This window comes from Sminthopsis crassicaudata, chromosome 1 (assembly GCF_048593235.1).
Source record: "Sminthopsis crassicaudata isolate SCR6 chromosome 1, ASM4859323v1, whole genome shotgun sequence".
NCBI lineage: Eukaryota > Metazoa > Chordata > Mammalia > Dasyuromorphia > Dasyuridae > Sminthopsis > Sminthopsis crassicaudata.
In genome coordinates, this window is record NC_133617.1 from 32,583,403 (window position 1) to 32,605,587 (window position 22,185).

Genomic DNA, 22,185 nt, shown 5'->3' on the forward strand with positions numbered 1-22,185 from the left:
TTTTTTAGCACAATGTTTTCAACCATGTTGTCCAACTTCTTCAATGAGGATGAAAACAGCACCAAGGTCAGTGACTGCACTGAGGGTAAGTTAATTATTGAAAAGCATAGCACTCTGGGTCCCACGTGCCCTTTGTCACGCTCATGTCCTTATAATCACAGGCTTATTAAACGCCACTGTTTGCTGTGAGGGGGTATCCATGATGTTTTATTGCATTTAGGTAAATGGAAGAGAGTGTTAGTGATGAGAAGGTAGTGGGATACAAGGAGAGGAGAAAGGATGTGAGAGTAAAGAAGGCAAAGTGACGTGAAGAATGCTGGGCTGGTTCTCTCCAAGGTAAATATTTGCAGTCAACAAAAGCAGAGGCCCCAAGGCAAGATGGCTTCTAGAAGACTTAATATCAACAGATTAGAGCTTCTCTGAAACAGAACAATTCTTTGCTCACTTGGGGGGGGGGGGGGGGACTGAGTCAGCACACAGTTGGGAACAGTGGAGCAGAAAACAGTGGGCAGCTAATTTGATGTACAATCTTGCATTTCCTCATCTGGGCCAGATTAGTCCTGAATATGGAGACTGGTTTGATGAAAGTGATGGAGAAATTCAGAAGCTGCTAAATGAAAAATGAGAATTCCACAGGCAGCAGGATAGTTTATCTGCCTCTAAGAAGACATTATTTACGCCATTAAAGGTAAAGTGTAAATCTGATTATGATTTTTTCTGCACTAATGCTCACAAGATATTGTGCATAACTCAATAGTAAGCAGCACTTAATTTTTATTTGATTAACAAAATGATTGTTAATTTTTGACAAGAATCTTTCTCTCAGACCTGACACATTGAGTCCAAATAGCAACCTCAGTTGTATTTACACTGTGTTAAATCTTTTAAAATGCCCTAAATGAAATGGACATATACCCGATAGGGGTTGAGGTCCCTTTAAGATTCCTTTCTGATTTCCTAACCCCCATGGCTGAATATCCAGGCCCAGCCCCCATGGGATCTGAGCTGGCTTGGGTTTTCTCAGCCCCCACAAACAGTTTTTTCCTTATCTGAAAAGCCCACCAGAACTTGGCACCGCCTACAATCCCCTTTTAGGTATAAAAGAGCTCTCTCTTTGCAGGAGCCCTCCCCCCAAAACATGGTATCCTTCCACATGTAGGGGTTCCTGCCCGCCCAGCGGCCATCTCTGGCCCTGGCGTCTTTCTAACTGAGCTTTACTTCCAAATTTCTACAATAAACCTTTTATTTATCAATCTAGGTTTTCCAGCCGATAAATTCATTTACAGGGGACACTGCGCCTCATGGGATTATCTTACTATCTTTGTCGCGACCAACGGGGTTCCCCCTTTCCTTTCTCTCATTATAGCAAATTTATCTTTCGGAGAATCTCCTAATGTATGGGATTTTTCTAAGATGATACAGCAAGCATAAAGTAAATATTTAGCTGGTCTTGGACCAGTTTCCATAGTGAATAAAGCGGCAATGGCCTTAAATTGTGTGGAAAATGTATACTTTGTTTTGAGACTTCTGTGGTTTATTTTCTATTATAGAAACCCAGAAATACCTTGCCAATAAAGATTGCTGGAATTTTACATGAGCAGGGCACATTGTACCTATGCCATTCGGTTGTTCTTTGCAAGTGAATACGGGTAACATTCCTTTCCTCTTAAAGGTTGATTCAGTCTGTGGAAAGAAACACATAGACAAATCCATAGAGGTAGATGTGCTTAATTAATTAGCTGTGAAAATATTTATCCCATAAGTATCTTTACAAATGTGTATAATGTATTTTTCATAAGTATTTTACATTGATACTCAGAGAATGGCCTTCATATATGGACATCATAATCTTTTTTTTTCTTTTTTTTTTTTTCTGAGGCAATTGGGGCCAAGTGACTTGCCCAGGGTCACACAGCTAGGAAGTGTTAAGTTTCTGGGTCCAGATTTGAACTCAGGTCCTCCTGACTTTAAAGCTGGTGCTCTATTTATTGCACCACATAGCTGCCCCTTGACAACATATTCTTTTGCTTAAACTGTACGATGATAAATTCAGGAAAATGTCCTTTTTTAAAAAGCCATTTTTTTATTGTGAAGTATTTGAAATAATGTAAAAGTGAGTCTTAAAAATATACAAAGAGGGGGCAGCTAGGTGGCGCAGTGGATAGAGCACCAGCCTTGAATTCAGAAGGACTCGAGTTCAAATCTGGTCTCAGACACTTAGCACTAGCTGTGTGACCCTGGGCAAGTCACTTAACCCCAGCCTCAAAAAAAAAAAAAAAAAAATATACAAAGAAATCATGTCCTAAAAAACAAACCAAAAAAAGTGTAAATTTATAACAATGCCCAAAGGGCTATAAAGCTATGCATATTCTTTATGCAATACTACTAGTACCTCAATATCCCAAGAAGATAAAAGGAAAGAGAAAGGGATCAGTTTATATAAAAATGCATTTGTAGCAGTTCTTTTTCTGCTACAGCAAAGGAGTGCCTATTCATTGGGGAATGACTGAACAAATTATGGCACATGATTATAATGGAATATTATTGTGCTATAAGAAATGACAAGCAGGATGATTTCAGAAAAACTTCAGAATTACATGAACTGATACAAAGTGAAATAAGCAGAACCAGGAAAGAATTGTACACAGTAACAGCAAAATTGTGTGATGATAAACTATGAATGTGTCAGCTATTCTCAGCAATCGAAGGATCCAAAACAATCCAAAAAGACTTAGGTTGAAAAATGTTATTTGCCTCCAGAGAAAGAATTAATGTCTCAATACAGACCGAAGACATACTATTTTGATCTACCTTCCTTCCTTCTTTCCTTCGTTCCTTTCTCTCTTTTTCTTTCTCCCTTCTTTCTTCCTTTCTTCTTTTCTCCCTTTCTTTTCTTCTTTTTTGTTCAAGTCTTCTCAAACAAAATGATTAATATAGAAATGTTTTACATGGCTTTACACATATAACCTATATCAGATTGCTTACCATCTCAGGCAGGAGGGAAGAGAAGGAGACAGAGACAGAATTTGGAATTTAATACTTTAAAAAAAAATTCCAACAATATATATTAAAAATTTTTTTTTACATGTAATTGGGGAAGGGTAGAACAAAATCAGTTATCGTGGAGAGAAAGCTTGAGAACAGTTGGTGATTAGTAGTCTAAGGAGACCAAAATGACATCACTATGTCGGGATCAGGGTGCAATACATCTGACTATGGCTGATCAGACCCAATATGAGTTCAGAAGGTTTTACCACAAGTTTAGCTGAAGTAGTCCATGTGAAAATTTGGGGTGGATTCTCTACATTTGTGCATCTCACGTTTGTTTTGAGCTCTTGCAATTCTGCTTTGCTCATTGAGTGGAGCATTTTTTTTTTTTTTTTTTTGGTTGTAGGTTACCAAATCCTACCTTCTATAGAAGGCTCCCTTCTCTAGCATTCTACCCCTGTTCCTTCTTCCCTCAACGATTATCTTATAGGCACACTGTTTATATATCATGTTTTAATCTAGTCATTTACATGTTACATCTGACATTTTACTATGACAAGTGGCTTATTTAGGACAGAAATTATTTTTTTGCCTTTCTTTGAACACTAATCTGAGTATCTGACATATAGCAGGAGCTTAAATAAATACTTGATTGATTACCCCTTTCTGGATACTCTGTCCCTCCCTAATGGCTAGGAACAGCTTAAAGTTTTTGTTTGATCTATTTTCAGAACGTCACACTTACTTTGAACTGTTATTCTACTACACATATTTTCATAAAACTATTTTCTAAGAGTACTAGGAACTAGGCAGCTCAATGGATAGAGCACTGTCCCAGGAATTAGGAGGATTTGAATTCAAATTCAACCTCAGATAATAGAATAAACAGGGGGAGAAATACAGTTAACAATCACAATTGAAAAAAGAATTTTAAAGAAGTTTCCCTGATGGAGACCTTATTTCTTAAATGTATAAGGAACTGAATCAAATTTATTTTTAAAAAAGCAATTCCCTTATTGATCAATGATGGAAAAAGATGAACAAAGGGCAATTATAAAATCATGTATATCCTTTGATCTAACAATAAATACCATTATTAGCATAAATTCCAAAATAAATTTTTAAAGGAAAATGACCTATATATACAAAAATATTTATAGCAACTTTTTTGTTAGGGCAATAAGAGGTTGCTATTTATTTTATTATTATTATTATTTTTTATTCTCTTTTCTGTACTTTTTGCCAGCTTACTTTTTTTTTTTCACTAACTGTTCTAGAACAATGAAGTTATTAATCTTGTCCACTACTTTTAAAACTTTAAAAAAAAAGTTTTTGTAAGATTTAATTCTTATTTTTCTTAAAATAAATTCTACAGAGTAGTACCTCAAAACTTACTAAGATGTTTCAGAAGGGGATCCTAGAATTATCTTAAAGTCTCAGGAGTTCTCTCCTGAAATCATAAAATGCCTAATTACCAAACTCCTTAACGATTAATTTCAAAACTTCCAGAAACTGCTAAAATGTTTTTAGCAGTTCTACAACTTTAGTTACCTAACTTTATTTCTGCAGCCCCAATAATAATAAACCTTTTTCAGCATTCAAACTACAGCCCTTAGAAGTTTTCTTGGCTGACTGCATTTTAATTTAGCTCACAGAACAAACACAACACAGACATTCTACTTTTTTTTTTTTTTTCCTGAGACAATTTGGGTTAAGTGACTTGCCCAGGGTCACACAGCTGGGAATTATGTGTCTGAACACAGGTCCTCCTCACTCCAGGCTAGTGCTGACATTCTGCATTTTATAAAGACACAGACAAGACATCTGCAAATATAGAAAAGGAAGAGCATGTTGTCCATAACCAGACTTGCATTTAAAAGAGAAATTTTCACAGTCCATAGCCATATATGCATCCGCTGGTTTAAATTAGGAGGCACACAGAGGGAAAAAAAAAAGGTATGATTCACCAAAGTGATCTGGGAAGAACTAGGTAAAGAAAGGAACCTTGGGTTTTCCTTACAAAGAAAGCCAAACTCAAGGGTGAATTGGAGGATTTGAGTAGGAAAGGATGGTGGAATCACCAGATGAAAGGAGTCCAACTTTAGAGAAAAAAATCTCCATTGGCACCCCCATTGCTTCTCAAAAGACCCCCCGTTGGTACCAGAAGATCCATTTAACCCTGTTTCATGTCAAATCCCACTTCTGACACCAATTAATATCAACCAGACCACAACTGGTCTCTAACCAAAAGCAAGTTAGAGAAAAGAGATTCAGAACCCAAAGAGAATTTTAATTAATTTCAGAACGAGGAAAAAGATGTTTGCAAATGGAAGCCATCCCTCCTAAGAAGGAGGACTTAATGTGCTGGACCAAAGCCAGGCTTTATATACCACAAGTGAGCCAGTTTAGGACATTATCAATTTTCCATCCTGAATTACTATTCTCATTGGCCCTGGGGAAACATATTGTCTCAAGCCTTGGGGGATTAGAACAGACCTCTGCAATGAGAATAGTGGTGCAGTACCTGTCATTGAAAAGGAACAAAGATGGTGACTATGTGGTGGATGGCCCTGGGAAATAGGAGGAAGTAAATCCCTCAGTGAACATCTTTGCCAGAGGGTGGCCACCTTGAACTTGAAGGATTATTGTTATACCAAACTCAGTACACTTGTTGGGCCTTAATTCTGAAAAAAAGTATCTCCAAAATGTTTTGATAACCACAACTAAAAAACTCACACACATCTCATTCTGTACTGAGTTTTCCCCCTGTCCATCAAGAGATGCAAAGCATGCAGAGGTACCTGGTACATTTTTTTATTATTATTATAGCTTTTTATTTACAAGTTATGCATGGGTAATTTTACAGCACGGACAATTGCCAAACCTTTTGTTCTAATTTTTCCTCTCCTTCTCCCTCCCCCAGATGGCAGGTTGACAATACATGTTACATATGTTAAAGTATAAATTAAACAAAATATATGTCTGATAAAATTTTAACAACAGGATTTGAGAAGGGGGAAGAAATGTTCTCATGTATTAATTTTAAATTTCATTAACATTTTCTCTATCACTTTCCCTAAGTCAAGTTCTTATTTGTTAAGCTTTCCAATTTCCGATGTGTAAATGCTTAGTCTGGACTTTTATAACAATTGATTCTCCAGAACTAATTCAAGCTGATTCCAGCACAGCCTTGCACCATGAATCCTCTGGAATTGTAGAGGGCGATCAGCCTTCCTAAGTCTTTTTCCTTTTTTTAAGTTTTATTTAAATTTTAAGTTCTACATTCTTTCTATTCTTTTATTCTCTTCCTCTACCACTGAGAAAGCACGAAAAATGATGTGTATTATTTATACATATACAGTCACACAAAATATTACACCACTTCTATATTATGTGTGTGGACAAGAAAAATAAAGGGGAAAAAGCAGATTGAAACATGCTATTTTTCACTTTCTGCTTTAATTGTTTTTTCCTTTTGTTCTGTTTCTTTTTTCACAATATGACTAATATGGAGATGTGTTTTACACGACTGCACATGTATAACTTATATCAGAACGCTCCCCATCTGGGGGGGGGGGTAGTAAGGAGAAAAATTTGGAACTCAGAATCTTATAAAAGATGAATGTTGAAAATTGTCTTTTACATAGAATTGGAAAAATAAAATTTAAAAAATTGTATGATGTTGGGGCAGCTAGGGGGCGCAGTGGAGGACCCGAGTTCAAATGTGGTCTCGGACACTTAACACTTCCTGGCTGTGTGACCCTGGGCAAGTCACTTAACCCCAGATTCAGGGGAAAAAAAATTATATGATGTTCAAAGTATCTTCAAGGTTCAGATCTATGTCTGAGTTCATTAATTAATCCCGCAGCTGGCAGAAAGCCACAGAAAACAATCTTCGTAAGACTTTTTGTAGGCGAGACTAGCGGCACCAGATGGAGGGCTGGAACATTTCTTTCTCCTAAGAAACACCGAATGTTCGGAGAAGCGTCCGAGGCTGCGGAAGAGATGCGGGGCAGTGCTCCCCAGCACACAATCAGATCAAAAAGCGGCCCCAAATGAACTTCGTACAATTAAAATAAAGCCCTCCCAGAAATCAGAGACGGCCTCTTCCTCTCTTTTTTGCAGAAGCCGGACGAGGGCGTGAAACGTGGCCAGACTGAGTTTAAAATTTTTCCCCCTTTTTAATCTTTGTTACAGTCGAGAGGGAGGTTGGGGGAGGGATATGGACGAACGGGAATGAAGGTGACGTAAAACAACGTATGTGAGTGTTTGTCTGTTTTTAATATGAGTTTTTTTTAAAACGCGAGCACAAAGTCCCAGGGCCCAGTCAGGAGACTTTGTTCCCGCGACTTTACGCGCCTCCTCCGAGGTTAGCCACGCCCCCCGCCCACGTGCTCTCCGAGCGCTTCCTGCTCCGCCCCTGCCTGCTCCAGGCCGCTCTCTCCTGCTCTACCCCTCCCACTCCTCCTGCTCTTCCCCCGCCACGGTTGCGGACAGAGCCGTTTTGGCCCGCGGGAGGAGCCGTAGTCGTCGCTTTTTCACGTAGCCGCGTCGCGAGCGGCGGTTCAGAGATGTCTGAGAGAAAGCAGAGCGAAGACGAGAAGGCCTCGCCCTCGAGACCCCGGACGGACCCAGTGACCATCAGCGACGTGCAGGAGCTGGTGCGGCGGAAGGACGAGATCGAGGCGCAGATCAAGGCCTACTATGACGTGCTGGAGGACGTGAGTGCGGCGGGGGGTGGGGGAGGGGCGGGGGCGGCCATCCTCCCCGCGCTGGACTCAGTCAGCCTGTCATACAAGCCCCTCCCACCCCGACCCCCCTATTCTAAGGCCCCTCCCATTTCTGACATCCCCTGTTCTAAGCTCTCCCCCGCTCTGACATCTTCTGTTCTAAGGCCCCTCCCCCTCTGACATCCCCTGTTCTAAGTCCCTCCCATTTCTGACATCCCCTGTTCTAAGTCCCTCCCATTTCTGACATCCCCTGTTCTAAGTCCCTCCTATTTCTGACATCCGCTGTTCTAAGCTCCCTCCTATTTCTGACATCCCCTGTTCTAAGCTCCCTCCTATTTCTGACATCCGCTGTTCTAAGGCCCCTCCCATTTCTGACATCCCCTGTTCTAAGCTCCCTCCCATTTCTGACATCCCCTGTTCTAAGGCCCCTCCCCCTCTGACATCCCCTGTTCTAAGTCCCTCCCATTTCTGACATCCCCTGTTCTAAGCTCCCTCCCATTTCTGACATCCCCTGTTCTAAGCTCCCTCCCATTTCTGACATCCCCTGTTCTAAGCTCCCTCCCATTTCTGACATCCCCTGTTCTAAGCTCCCTCCCATTTCTGACATCCCCTGTTCTAAGGCCCCTCCCCCTGACATCCCCTGTTCTAAGTCCCTCCCATTTCTGACATCCGCTGTTCTAAGCTCCCTCCCATTTCTGACATCCGCTGTTCTAAGCTCCCTCCCATTTCTGACATCCCCTGTTCTAAGCTCCCTCCCATTTCTGACATCCCCGTTCTAAGCTCCCTCCCAGCTCTGACATCTCCTGTTCTAAGCTCCCTCCCATTTCTGACATCCCCTGTTCTAAGCTCTCACCCTCTGACATCCCCTGTTCTAAGTCCCTCCCATTTCTGACATCCCCTGTTCTAAGCTCCCTCCCATTTCTGACATCCCCTGTTCTAAGCTCTCCCCCTCTGACATCCCCTGTTCTAAGCTCTCCCCCTCTGACATCCCCTGTTCTAAGCTCTCCCCCTCTGACATCCCCATTCTAAGCTCCCTCCCATTTCTGACATCCCCATTCTAAGCTCCCTCCCATTTCTGACATCCCCGTTCTAAGCTCCCTCCCAGCTCTGACATCTCCTGTTCTAAGCTCCCTCCCCCTCTGACATCCCCTGTTCTAAGTCCCTCCCATTTCTGACATCCCCTGTTCTAAGCTCCCTCCCATTTCTGACATCCGCTGTTCTAAGCTCCCTCCCATTTCTGACATCCCCATTCTAAGCTCCCTCCCATTTCTGACATCCCCGTTCTAAGCTCCCTCCCAGCTCTGACATCTCCTGTTCTAAGCTCCCTCCCTCTCTGACATCCCCTGTTCTAAGTCCCTCCCATTTCTGACATCCCCTGTTCTAAGCTCCCTCCCATTTCTGACATCCCCTGTTCTAAGCTCCCTCCCATTTCTGACATCCCCTGTTCTAAGCTCCCTCCCATTTCTGACATCCGCTGTTCTAAGCTCCCTCCCTCTCTGACATCCCCTGTTCTAAGCTCCCTCCCATTTCTGACATCCCCTCTTCTAAGCTCCCTCCCTCTCTGACATCCCCTGTTCTAAGCTCCCTCCCAGCTCTGACATCCCCTGTTCTAAGCTCCCTCCCATTTCTGACATCCCCTGTTCTAAGCTCCCTCCCATTTCTGACATCCCCTGTTCTAAGTCCCTCCCATTTCTGACATCCCCTGTTCTCAGGCCCCTCCCAGCCCCGACACTGTTCACTGTACCCTTCTCTTCGTCTGCTCTCCTTTGCCTCTGACACCGTCCTCTGCAGGGTCTTTTTTGGGGGGGATTTCTTCTCCCCTCATCCATCCGTCCTCCAGACTTCTCCGTTTGTGATGATGGACCCACCATCCCACGACTCACCCCGGTTTCTAACCTTGGAGCCGTTTCCCTTTTGTCCCGTGGCTCAGCCATCTGCTAAGCGATTTGAGCACTGCCATCTCCTGGCTGCCCTTTGCCCTCTCCCATCCCCCCCAGTGGGCTTTTCCCACGTCAGTCTTTCCTCCATATAACTTGCCATAAAAGACACTTCAGCCCATACCACTCCCCCTCACGAGTCTTCTGTGGCTCCCTATCGCCTTTAGGGTGGCGCACAAACTCCTCAGCCTAGAAGACCATAAAGCACTCTGCAGGCTGACTCCTGCTGTCGTAGTCAGGCTTCATGCCTCCCATTATGGGAGCTTCCTCAGGACTTGAGACCCAGCTTCCTTTAAAATTCAGCCCAGGTGCTTCTTTCCAAAAGGCATTTGTGGTCTTTCCTGTTGTTCATGCATTTCCTTACTGGGTTGTTTTGCTTTGTTTTCCCCTCATCTAGCACTTGGAGGTGGAACACTGCCAGACTTTGTCTGATTTTTAAAGTTACATAGGATGAGTCGAGAGGGGGAGGGGCGGGGGTGGCCTAGCAGGTGCCTTGGACACATTTGTTAAAATGAACCGGTCCTTCCCAGCCCCCACTTTCCTATCAGCCTCCACCTTCCATGTCCTGTCAGAGACATTTAACGGGCCACCCCAGGGGCCCCCACTCCCTGCCCCTCCCTTTGCTAGAGTCTGTAGATTCACCGATTGCCAAATTCACTTCTTGTAGCTCCAGTGGTCCCGCGGGGCAGCCTCCGCCAGGCGGACGGTGGAGCTCTTGTCAGGCCCATCCAGCCACCTGGCACGAGGAGCTTCCCTTTTTGACGCTGCTTTCTTCAAGCTCCGTGGCAGGTTTTGTTGCCAGTGTTCATCTTGTTTTACAGAGGGGGCCGCTGCCTTTCAGAGAGGTGCAGGTCACCCTGCTGGTGGGTGATTGCTGAAGCTCCTGTTAGCTCCCCCTTCTGTGAAACCCTTTCATTCCCATTCTACCTCACCTTAATCACGGAGCGGCCTCAAGCCCACTGAGACCTAGAGAAGACCCTAGAAGGGTCAGGGTCGCCCCCTGCATCCAGGGCCATCTCCGCCCTCCTCCTCCATGGCTGGCCACAGAGGGGAAGGTGAGGCCGGTGACCTTGTCCAGCCCCCTCCTTACATGACTGAGGTCATGGAGAAGGAGAAACAATTCCGATCGCATTCAGCACAACTCACCCACCTGGGACTGGGGATACTTTCTGTAATTGCTTAAGTAGAGAGCCCTGGAGTAGGGTGTTGCTGGGGGAGTCTTCCTTTTCTGTTCGCTCCTCTACTCTTCTGAGATGGTGAGGTTCTGGATGGGACGGTTCTGTCCCAGCTCTCTGCTCTACTCCCTACACCTGGCTCGGTTGCCATCGGTTCCTAACTACCCTTAACTACCCTTTGCTGACAATCCTCAGATCCATCTTTCTTGCCCCAGTCTCTTTGCTGGCCTCCAGTTACGTTCCAGACCTTTTTGCCTGGATGTCCAGTGGCCATTTTAAATAGCACTCCTCCCTTCCCTTTTACTATAGAGGCCACTGTTACCTCCTGCTCCCTCAGGCTTCCAGCCTAGTGGTCCTCCTGGATTCCTCCTGTCTCTCACCTCCCAGGTTCGAGCTGTTTCCGAGGCCTGTCAATCGCACCTTTGCAAGCTCTCCTGATACTCCCCTTTCTCTCCTCGGATGTCGCCCCCCTCCTGATCCAGGCCCTCATCATCTGATGCGGAGAATATTGCAGTACCACTGGGGGATGTTTCTAGGCTCTTCCCACTCCATTCTATTCTTCCTTTAGCCAGTAATTTTCCTAAAGTCCAAACATGTCACTCCTCTACTTAATAAACTCCAAAAAAAAAATTGCCTCCAGGATCAAATGCAAAATCTGTTTGGCTTTCAGAGCCCTTCCTGACCTGCGCCTTTCATCTGTCCAGTCTTTTTTTTTTTTTTTTTTTTTGCTGAGGTAATTGGGGTTCAGTGACTTGCCTAGGGTCACACAGCTAAGAAGTGTTAAGTGAACTCAGGTCCTCCTGACTTCAGGGCTGTGCTCTGTTCACGGCGCCACCTAGCTGCCTCTTTCCATTCTTCTTACACTTTGCACTTTCCAACATGCTCCAGGGATATCAGCTTCCTGGCTGTTCCGCAAACAAGACTGTCTCTCTCTCGGCTCTGGGCATTTTCTCTCCCTCTTCTATCATTACTGACCTTCCTGGGAGCTTTCTAGTCCCAGCTGAAATTCTGTCTTTTAAATGCTAATTCTGGTGCTTCTTGCTGTTAATGATTCCCTATTTCTCCTGGATGCAGCTGCTCTGTGTATATTTGTATGTCATCCCCCCGTGACATTGTAAGCTCCTTGAGGGACTGACTTTTTGCCTGTCTTGGTATACCCAGCGGTAGTGCAGTGCTTGGCATATAGGAAGTGCTTATTAAGTGTTGATTGATTGATGAGGATCCATCAGGGCACTGCCCTCATAGGATGTGTGATTATAGATTTAGAATTGGAAGGTTCCCCAAAGCCAACAAATCCAATCTCCTTTTCCTGACGAGGAAGCTAAGCCCTGGGCACCTGACATGAGAGTGATTCATACAGAGGTCTTCCTAGCCCCTGAATCTAGGGCCCATCCTGCCTTTCGAGAGCAGGGTTTGTCGTACTACTTGTGTGACTGAGTGGGTCACTTCTTGTCCGGGATCTTGCCACGAATAAACAGGGTGGTAATACTAGCACTGGAAGAAGCAGTGTGGCTGTAGTCAGAAAGATCGGGCAATCCCTGTCTCTCACTCATACTGGCTTCCTTAATAAGGAAGCCCCTTCCACTTTCAGATCATCCAGACTTTGCTTTGCTATCAGGATTAAAGGAGATGATGTATGTAGACATTTTATAAATGTTACCGTGCTCTGCTTGGGAGCTGCTAATTCTTGTGATCTGGATTTGCTTCTGAAAGAGTCCTCCCCTGATTGCTAATGTGACTGTAAATCAGTGGTCCTCAAACTTTTTAACTAGGGGGCCAGTTCACTGTCCCTCAGACTGTGGGAGGGCCGGACTATAGTAAAAACAAAAGCTCCCACTCTCCTTCCCTCAGCCCAGTGCTGGAAGTGTGCGTTGCTAATGTGAGTTTAAGTCGAAGGTCACTTCGAGTCTGATTTTGCCATAACCCGGTAGGCTGCATAAACATCCTCAGCAGGCAGCATCTGGCCTGCGGGCCGTAGTTTGAGGACCCCTGATGTAAGTGCTGCTGGTTCCTCGATCCAGGAGCCTAATCAGTCTGGGGACTCAGCTTGTACCCCCTAACTCTGCCCAGGCTCCCTTTGGTTTCTGAGAGCCTATTTTTCCCTACTAGGCAACAAATTCAGAATACAAAGCTTCCTTTGGGAATGCATCTTTTTGCTTTTTGTAGGATGGGGTACTTTATTTTTAAATAGATCATACCAACTTTGGGGAGACAAGAACATTTGTGCCCTTGAGGAGTTTATACCATCAGGCAGGAAATTAACGATTACTAATAAGTCCATGTGGTAAAGGATAGAGCTGTCTGCAGCCTAGGAAGCTTGAGGAGCAGCACGGGAACTGGGGTGCTGGGCTTGATCTGGGTGGCTTCTTGAAGTCTGAAAAAGCTGTGTTTGCACAAGGGGGAAAATTAAAATAAAATGAGCTTAAGAATCCTTCCTCCTTACTACCTGTGCTCCGGGGGTTCATTTTGGATGGCGGGCCAGCATGTTTTTATTTTTTATATGTTATGTAGGAAGGAGTGTTTTTTAAAAATCTTCAGGACACCTGTTTTTCAGAAGAGTAGAGTTTCAATAGTTTTGTTCTGTTTAGGATTTTCACTCCTGTCCTTCCTTTTTTGTTTGTTTCTTTCCAGGCAGTTGGAGTTAAGTGAGTTGTCCAGGGTCAAGTCAATGTTTGTCTTATCGGGTTGTTAATCCTTTGAAGCTGGAGGAGATACCCATGGATATTTGCATGTTTATAGAATGTAGGGAAGAACTTTTCACTTAAATATTGAGTTTTCAAGGAGCAGTGATGTGAAATACAGTTGGAAAAGTCTTTTTGAGCCTTAATGAGAAAGGCCTTAAATCCCAGACTGAGGAGTTCATGGTTTTTTTCCTGAGGTAATAGAGGGCCAGCGAAGTTTTTGAGCTAAGAAGTGACATACTCAGGATTCTATACGAGGAAAATTTAACGAGGAAAAGAAGATCATGAAAGATGTCAGTGTAGGAGGGAGCAGTGATTTCTTCCATAAAGTGTCTGCAGTGATCAAGGAAGAACAGCAGATTGAGTATCAGAAACTCAGGGGAAAAACATAGTCATTTTGAGCCTGTGAGCCTCTGGTCCCAACACAGCATGGCCCCGAAGCTGAGGGTGATGGGGATTCTGCACTGACCGAGTCTGAAGCTGCGGGTGGTAAAGAAACGCCAACGGCATTGAGAAGCACTGTGTGACTTTGATCCCATCCCAGGTTGTGGATGCAGCAGCCGAGTGGTAAAACCTGTTCCAAGGACAGGCCTCCAGTTTTGTTGTTCTAGACCCATAGAATCTTCCAGCTGACTGAAGGGGGTGGGGCCAGCAGCAGTGCACCAGGGCTCCTACCAGGTCTAAGTCCGCTGTTGTAAGGTTGGCAAGTGGAAACGCTCAGGCCGGGGAGACATCAGTCAGACTCTGCCTTAGAAAACTCTGAGAGTCTGCTGTCTCTGCCTCGAACGGCTCCTGAGATCCCTGAAGAACACAGTACTTAGTGCCTAAGAATGCAGCAGCTGCACCCCAGGAAATACAGACCTGAAGCAGAGCCCTGGACAAAGGCCAGACAGGTGCTTGTGGCTTCTGACTCTGCCTTCCTTTCGGGCCCAGCTGAAGTCCCAGTCTCTGCAAAAACCTTGAGGGCCATAGCAGCCAGATGGTGCAGGAGGCAGGTGTTAAGAGTCAGGTAGAACTGAGTTCAGATGTGGCCTCAGACATCACTAGCCATGTGATTGTGGGCAAGTCACTTGATCCTGTTTGCCTCAGTTTCCTCATCTATGAAATGAGCTGGGGAAGGAAATGGCAAACTGCTTCAATAAACCCCAAACGGGGTCGTGAAGAATTGGGCTTAACTAAGATGACTTAACACCGAAAACAAGAAACTTTTCCTGGTCCTCTGTAATGTGCCTTCCCTCTGTTGGTCTCCACTTTATCACTTGGCTTGTGTGCATGGTTGCTCTCTCCTCCACGGCCTGGAGGCCAGTGGAGCTGGGCTGTAGCGTTAGGGTAGGATTATAGAGTGCAAAAGAGACAGAAAGGTTGGGGAGCACACCCTTTTGTACTACTGTGTTCTCAGCTATCTGCCAGGCTGGGTCCTAGCTGACTAGTTCTACCCTCCTATTTTACAGATGAGGAAACTGAGGTACCAGGAGAGTAAATTACTTGCTCAACCACATGCAGGTTGTACATGCAAGAGCTTGGATTTGAACTCAGATCCAGCACCCCAAATGTTTAGAGCAGATTGCCTGCCTTTCTGAGAAATTTGTCCTTAGGTACTAAGTGTAGATACTTTGTCCCAACATGAACCTTGTTTTCCCTCCTAAGTACCAATAGATCTCCCTCGTAGATGCAAAGAAAAATGCTTTAACAAAAGAGAGCATGATGAGTTTATATTCATGACATCTATTAACCCCATTCTTTCTCCCCAGCAAAAAGGAGTTGGGATGAATGAGCCTTTGGTGGACATCGAGGGATATCCTCGAGCAGATGTCGACGTATATCAAGTTCGTACGGCCAGGCACAACATTATCTGTGAGTAGAGATGAGCATGACTGCCCCCCTGTGGCTTGGGAAACAAAAGGAACAAGATCAGGTCTTAAATTCCTATGCTTGGGTGCAATTATTTAGTACCTTGGGGCTTCAGCTACACTTTCTGGTAACATGGGAGTGATAAGTGAGTCTCCAGGTTGGAGTCAGAAGACCTGGATTCAATTCCCACCTATTCCAGTAACTCTCTTTTTGCATAAATAACTTCAGTTTTCCAAGCCTCAGTTTTATTATCTGCAAAAAAACCAAAAACAAAAGCAAAGGGATTGGACTCAACTCTTGAATTCCCATCTGGCTCTTGATCTATGATCTTCTGATTTTGCTGGGAGATTCCCACAGACAAAAGCCATTGTATCCGATAGCTAACTTCACAGTGACAAATGCCACCAAGCCACAAATCCTGGCCCATAACGTACAGCACGGTTGGGGGGGGGGGGGGGGAGGCAGCATTCTGAGATAATTCTCAACTAACAATTATTTCCTTTTCCCTTGAGGGGAAATCTGTCGAGAGAACTGCTTGACTAAGAATGTGGCCTTGTTGGGGAGCATGGCTTCCTTCCTCCTCTACTAGGAGTTTCTCTTCTAGGTCTGCAGAATGACCACAAAGCCCTGATGAAGCAGGTAGAAGAAGCCTTGCACCAGCTCCATGCCAAGGGGAAGGAGAAGCAAGCAAGGGATGCAGCCGAAGCACAGAATGAAGCTTTGAGCCAGGGCCAGGGCCCAAGCCAGGGCTCAAGCCACAATCCCCCTCAGCCCTTTGCTAAAGTAAACAGCATCAGCCCAGGCTCTCCGGCTAGCAACTCGGTAAGTTGGCAGCTGCTATGGGACTCCGAGTACAGAGGTCAGGATGGACAGAACAACTCATCTGGAAGGGAGATAGATGGTGCAAGGCTTGGGCACCTTGTGGGCAGCAGTTCTATGATCCAAAGCTGGCCTTCCTTGTATCACCCATAGGTCTGGGGGACTTTAAGCCAAAGCCTTGCCTTCTCAGTGGCTTTTTGGGAAAATTCCATCCCCCAGGATGGAATGAGAACATGGATCATTGATGATTGTTCTTCCCTCTGAATTGGATTTCTCTGGAACATTCTCTATAGCCCAGTTAAATGCTGAGGGCAGGAAATAGAGCCAGGGCTTCCTACATTCCTATGAGAGCTTGTGGTTGTTTTTGCCCCACAACCCTCTGATAGGCCCCAGCCATAGTTTTCAGAATGTCCTTTCTATCAGATGGCCCTCAAAAAGTACCCAGAAGTGTCACTTCTTGTGATACTTGTAAGTGATGTCCTTACCATGTCTGCCATGGAACCAGCAGGAGGAAGTGGTTTCCACCCTCAAGAGTCTAAATCACTCATTTTTAGGCTTCAGTATCATTCCTTTTAGGAAAACTAATCTCTTTCCTTTACAATTCTTGTGGCAAAGCAATTTATTGGTGCTTTAAAAAATGTGTTCCCAGCATTTCCTAATAATTCTTCATCCTCTCCTCCAATGTCATCCTGACTCCTGCAAGAGAGTACTGATTTAGATGCCCATCCTCGCTGTGCCATTCATTGTCATCTGGGAGCTTGCAAAAATCACTCTTCTATGAGTTTCTCTTCTGGCAGATGAGGGCAGACAAGAGGGCCCCTCCAACTCTAAATCCACGACCCTGTGATTGCTCCTGTATAAAGAGAGACTTGCTCAAAATACATGTATACCTTGGCTGTCTTGACTGTTGAAAGGAATCCGACAGAGGAAGTCTTATTAAAATCTCTCGTATGTTTTTGTTCTCATCTTCTTAGGGTCTCCAGGTTGATGATGAGATCGTGGAGTTTGGCTCAGTAAATGCCCACAACTTCCAGAATCTGCAGAACATCGGAATGGTGGTCCAACACAGTGAAGGGGTGAGTCGGGTACCCCCTACCCCCTTATTCTGAGGTTGGTCTTCTCGGTGCCTTTTATTTTAGCTGAAATAGTCTGTCCTCCAAGAGTCCTGAATGGGCCCCTATGCTTTTGGGGAGAAATCCTCAAACCCTTTCCAGGGCTGGGCCCTGCCTGGCACAGTGCTGAAGGGAGGCTCTGCCCCACTGTGTTCTCAGCCCCTAGCACAATGCCTCAGACTTGGGGGGTGCTGAAAATTGGCTGCTGAGTTGGATGGCAGTGAATTGAAGTGGGTACTCCCTTGTTTCTGGGGATTTCTGAAAATTTTAAAGCAACTTACAGGGGCAAAAGCTTTATTTGAAATTAGAGACTCTAGCTATAAATCCCAGCTCTTCTATTTACCAACCTATGTGACCTCAGGCAGATCATTTAACCTCCTAAATGGGGCTTCAGTTTCCCCATCTATTAAAATAAAAGCTTTGGAATAGATGACTTACAGAAATACTTTCTCAAGCTCTGTATTGACAATTCCATGAATTCTTCTACTCATCGGTAAAAAGTACTTGTGTAATACAGCAGTAGAATCTGTTCATTAGGGAGAAAAAGCCCCAAAGTTGTCTCGCAGAAAGCGCTGTGAATTCTCTTTCCTTTCTTGCTGAAAGCCCCTTATTATTCCATCCCCCACTAAGACCCTATAGAACAGTCTTGGTCCTTGGGGGGACATTGAAGATCTCAAGAACATCCTCCAACCCAGGGGTACTTTTTGGTGCTCTGCTCATCACCTCTCCTCCAGCCTGATTCTAACTGGGAATTGGGTTTCCTTCAGGCCAAGTGCCTTCTCTCTGAGGGAAAGAGGAGTAAGAGCTGCTTGAGCCTACTCTTCAGAACTCTGTAGGATGAATGGCTCAGAGCCAGAATCCTCTGGGCTTTGCCCCCAGCCCTGCATGTCTCCTGGCTCCAACAGGTAGGCACGGGCTTGGCAGAATCAGTACAGAACTTGATTTCAGGAAGCTTCTTCTCATTTGATTTCCAAATTGGCTTTTTGTCTTTCAGCATCCACTGAATGTGACTGTGTTGCGGAGAGGTGAGAGGCTCCAGATCAGACTTGTCCCTATGCGCTGGGCTGGGAAAGGCCTACTTGGGTAAGATGGGGCTCTGGGGAAGTTGGGGCAGTAGCTCTGTGACCCAAGGCTAGTCTTCCTTATACCCATAGGCTTGGGGGACTTTAGACCAAAGCCTTGTCTTCTCGGTGGCTTTTTTGGAAAATTCCTATTATTTTCTGTTGCTTTTGTTTCGCCTTTCCTAAATATTTTCCCTAACCATCTTTGCTCAGTAAGTCAGTGTTCATAACAACAACAAAAAAAAAATTGGGGTAAAAATGTGGTTCAGTAAACTCCTCTCTTAACTGAAGCTGAAAGTAGATACAGTGTTCCACACCCAAGCATGGCACTTTTCCATGTGATCTCTACCCACCACCTCTTAGGACAGTGGAAGGAAGAAAGAAGCTACATTTCCCCTGATCTTCTCTGGGGCCCCACTTGGTCATTAGGATAGCATCCAGCCTTAGTTTATTCTTTCTATTTATAAGTATAGTCATCATGTAGATTATGGATGATTTTATTTTTTGTTTTAATGCCTAGATTTCCCCCCAAATCCCTCGTGCTCCTCCTGCTTCTCAAAGAGCCATCATGATAATAAGTGCTTTTTTTTTTTTAAACAAAAAAAAAAGAAAAAATATCAGTAACAATCAACACTTTAAAAAAAAAAAATCAAGCCTTATTTGCAATGTTCTCTATCAGTGGACCCCTGACCTCTGCCAAAGAGCAAGCATAGGGGGAGGTCATCTAATCTGCCTTCTTTGTTACCAAGCTTACTATTTTTTTAATAATCCATTTTTATTGTGATCTTTTTTCTTCTCTGCTCCCAGAAGGACAAAGAATTTTTTTAAAAAGAGGAAGAGGGGCAGCTAGGTGGCACAGTGGATAGAGTACCAGCCCTGAAGTCAGGAGGACCTGAGTTCAAATCTGGCCTCAGACTCTTAATACTTCCTAGGTGTGTGATCCTGGGCAAGTCACTTAACCCCAATTGCCTCAGCCAAAAAAAAAAAAAAAGAAGAAGAAGAAGAAATTAGAAAAACTGGTATTTATATTGAAATAATCTGCCTTATCATGCAATAATCCAGAACCATAGCTTCCAGCCTGCATGACAAGAGTTCAAGTAGATATTATCCTTCTTTTTTTGGAACCATCATTTCGTGTGTGATTCTTTATATACTCACAGCATTCATTTTCAGTTGTTTTGTTTTTGGGTCTTCCATTGACAGCGTTGGTGAAATCTCTGTGGAAGTGCTTCCTTCACTGAGAGGGAAGCAGAGCTTAGTGTGGCTGCAGAGCTCTGAATTCTCTTATATTCCTCTTTTCTAACATTGCAGCTCTAAAACTTCCTTCACTTTCAGGGGCCAAAGTTAGTTTAACCCTTCCCAGATGATGGGCAGCTGGGCAGCAAACATTTTCTTATGTTAGTGTAGATTATTATGTGATTATGGTAAGGTACTTTGCATGAAGCAGTTGCTCGTTAAGTCACATTCAACCCCTTCTCAAGCTGTAAATTGTATTGTTTTCTCTTGCTTTTGTTTCACCTTCCTTTCTAAATATTTTCCCTAACCTTCTTTGCTCAGTAAGTCAGTGCTCATAACAAAAAAGAAAATGAGGTAAAAATATGGTTCAGTAAACTCCTGTCTTAACTGAAGTTGACCCCAGTGTCAGCCATATTTAAATAGTTAACATTTATCAGCATGTTCAAAATGCTTAACATATATAATCCCCTTGGAGCTTCACGATGAACAGCCCTCTAGGGTAGATAATATTGGTATTTTACAGAAGAAGAAGCAGGTTTGTGACAATTAAAAGACTTGTCCATGACAACACAGCTGATAAGCATGGGAGTTAGGATTTCAAGTCAGATTTTCTGACTACAAGTTCAGCGCCCTATTCATTGTGCTGCACTGCCTCTCATTGTTCAAGTCACTCTCAGAAAGCAGAAGGCTTGCTCTATGAGCATCTGCTTTAAGATTGAAACACAATTAAAGATTTAAAGCCAAAAGAAGTAAGAGAACATCTGGATTTCCTTAATGGTATGCAAAAATAAACCTGAATCCCTGTTTATTTTATATTTCAGCTGTAATATTATTCCTTTACAAAGATGATTGCCCTTCTGGACCATCGAAGAAACCTTCCCCTTCCCATCTCCCGAACCTGGAGATGGCCTGGATTTCCCAGTTTCTACTCCCGCTGGGACCTTAAGAATTTGCAATGGATTTGGATGAGTGAAATCTCTCTCAGACATTGGAGATGCATTTCCAGCAATGGTTTTGACCAACATAGCCTGGGCTTAGAATCTCTTACAAATTATGCCTCAGTCTTTAATGGAAATTATTTTTGCTTGTGGGTGAGAATTTAATTTGACAATATTTTTACTCTTTTAGAGGTTGCTTTATTTTTTTTTTTTTCTAATTTGGATAAAGAGATATGATTTGCAGTGTGCAGCTATATTGTCCATATATATATATATATATGTATGATCTATGTGTATAAATCACATTTAGACAATCCACTTAAACCAAAGTGGACAAAGTCAGAGTCTTCCCATAGAATCCCATCTACAAGAAGCTGCCAGTGGTGATGAGCTGCCCAGGCATTTCTTTACTCATAACTTGACCACCCACTCTTACTTCCAGGGCATATTGTCTTTCATAAGGCTGGGACTATTGAAGCTGAGGATAGGGGAGGTTACTTATCCAGAGCATAGATGGTGAGGTTGTGATAGAGTAAATTCTGGCCTGTGTAAGCAGGGAGCTACTGCAACTTTTGGGGAAAGAACTTCTTCTCATTGGGAGATGCGAATTTTCTGCCTCCACGAGGGGGCGCAAGAGCTCTAATATCTGGAGTCTGGGTCCCAGGAACCCACTTTTTTTCTTCCACAATGCTGCCTCTCCTCTGTGACAGTCAATCTCACACCCTTCTCAAGTTCTAAGATGGAAATCGTGAAATTGAACCCAAATGTTAACCCATGGGAACGCCAGAGTTTTTTAGATTTGGACACTTCCCAAGTGTTTGAATTCTTTAAACATGTACTCTAATAAGTATCAGTGATTTTAAGTTACTGCCTGCCATCTCGCAGACATTCTGCTTCTTTCAGTGTAGGATTTAGAGATCTGTTTCCTTCTGGAAGAAGACAGTTCCATTAAGATGTGCCGAGCCCTTGTTCACCAAAGGGGTATTTATTAGGTAGCTGAGATGATGGGATACAGGTCTGGGAGTGGGAGCTACCTGGGGCACCATTGTAGTCCTCATGCTCCAATAGAAACCTTGCTGTTGAGCATCTGGGCCCATATGGAGAAATCGAGCCCCAAACAGTGTTCCTTCTGTGACCAATCTAATATTGTAACTGCCAGGGCCAGCAAGCCTTCTTACCACTCTGAGTGTTTTTGGATCTCTTTTCCCTGCATCCCAGTTTAATAAACACAGTCTGTGCCATCCTGGTTCTTCGAGTCAGTCCCCTTCCTTGTCAGAGGGTTGCACCCCAGAAAGGCCGGGAGGCCACATTAAACATACTTCTCCGTGGGGTATTCCCAGTTCTTATCTGGCCCCAACCTTTCTAACCTCCAGATTTCCATCTCCAGCTGCCTACTGACATCTCAGACACTGAACCCCAGTGAGTTTTTCTCTAGCCCCCCAAGACTGGCTCCCCCAGTTAGCACCTTGTACCCGCAGGGTTAAGTGCAGTTCCCAACACACAGCAGTCCCAATAAATGTTTGTGGAGTAAATCAGCTGGACCTGCTTTTCCCTGCTGCCGGGTAAGAATGTTTTTTTTAATGCTTTCAAATACAAAGAAAACCAACGTCCATCTACTATCATTTGCCAAGCCCAGAGAGGCTAACGTGGGCGGGGG

General features: G+C 44.1%; 1 protein-coding gene across 3 annotated transcripts; it reads left to right on the forward strand.

The window, feature by feature from the left end:
- The first annotated feature begins 178 nt into the window (after positions 1 to 178).
- On the forward strand, positions 179 to 21,775 carry PSMD9 (proteasome 26S subunit, non-ATPase 9). Of its 3 annotated transcripts, none has more exons than XM_074298132.1 (8): positions 179 to 336; positions 554 to 688; positions 6,857 to 7,709; positions 15,263 to 15,365; positions 15,967 to 16,184; positions 17,156 to 17,257; positions 18,288 to 18,376; positions 20,412 to 21,775. In XM_074298132.1, the coding sequence occupies exons 3-8, from the start codon at positions 7,560 to 7,562 to the stop codon at positions 20,437 to 20,439; spliced, it is 690 nt and encodes a 229-aa protein (XP_074154233.1). In that variant the 5' UTR covers positions 179 to 336; positions 554 to 688; positions 6,857 to 7,559; the 3' UTR covers positions 20,440 to 21,775. The 3 variants fall into 3 exon arrangements, with proteins under 3 accessions (XP_074154233.1, XP_074154242.1, XP_074154251.1); XM_074298141.1 differs by having other exon boundaries at positions 179 to 287; positions 513 to 688; XM_074298150.1 differs by having other exon boundaries at positions 179 to 281; positions 513 to 688.
- Positions 21,776 to 22,185: the final 410 nt, after the last annotated feature.

Coding starts and splice junctions, on each gene's coding strand:
- PSMD9 (XM_074298132.1), top strand. CDS start 7,560: ATGTCTGAGAGAAAGCAGAGCGAAGACGAGAAGGCCTCGCCCTCGAGA. Junction 7,710..15,262: donor ACTATGACGTGCTGGAGGAC/GTGAGTGCGGCG, acceptor CTTTCTCCCCAG/CAAAAAGGAGTTGGGATGAA. Junction 18,377..20,411: donor GCTGGGAAAGGCCTACTTGG/GTAAGATGGGGC, acceptor TTTATATTTCAG/CTGTAATATTATTCCTTTAC.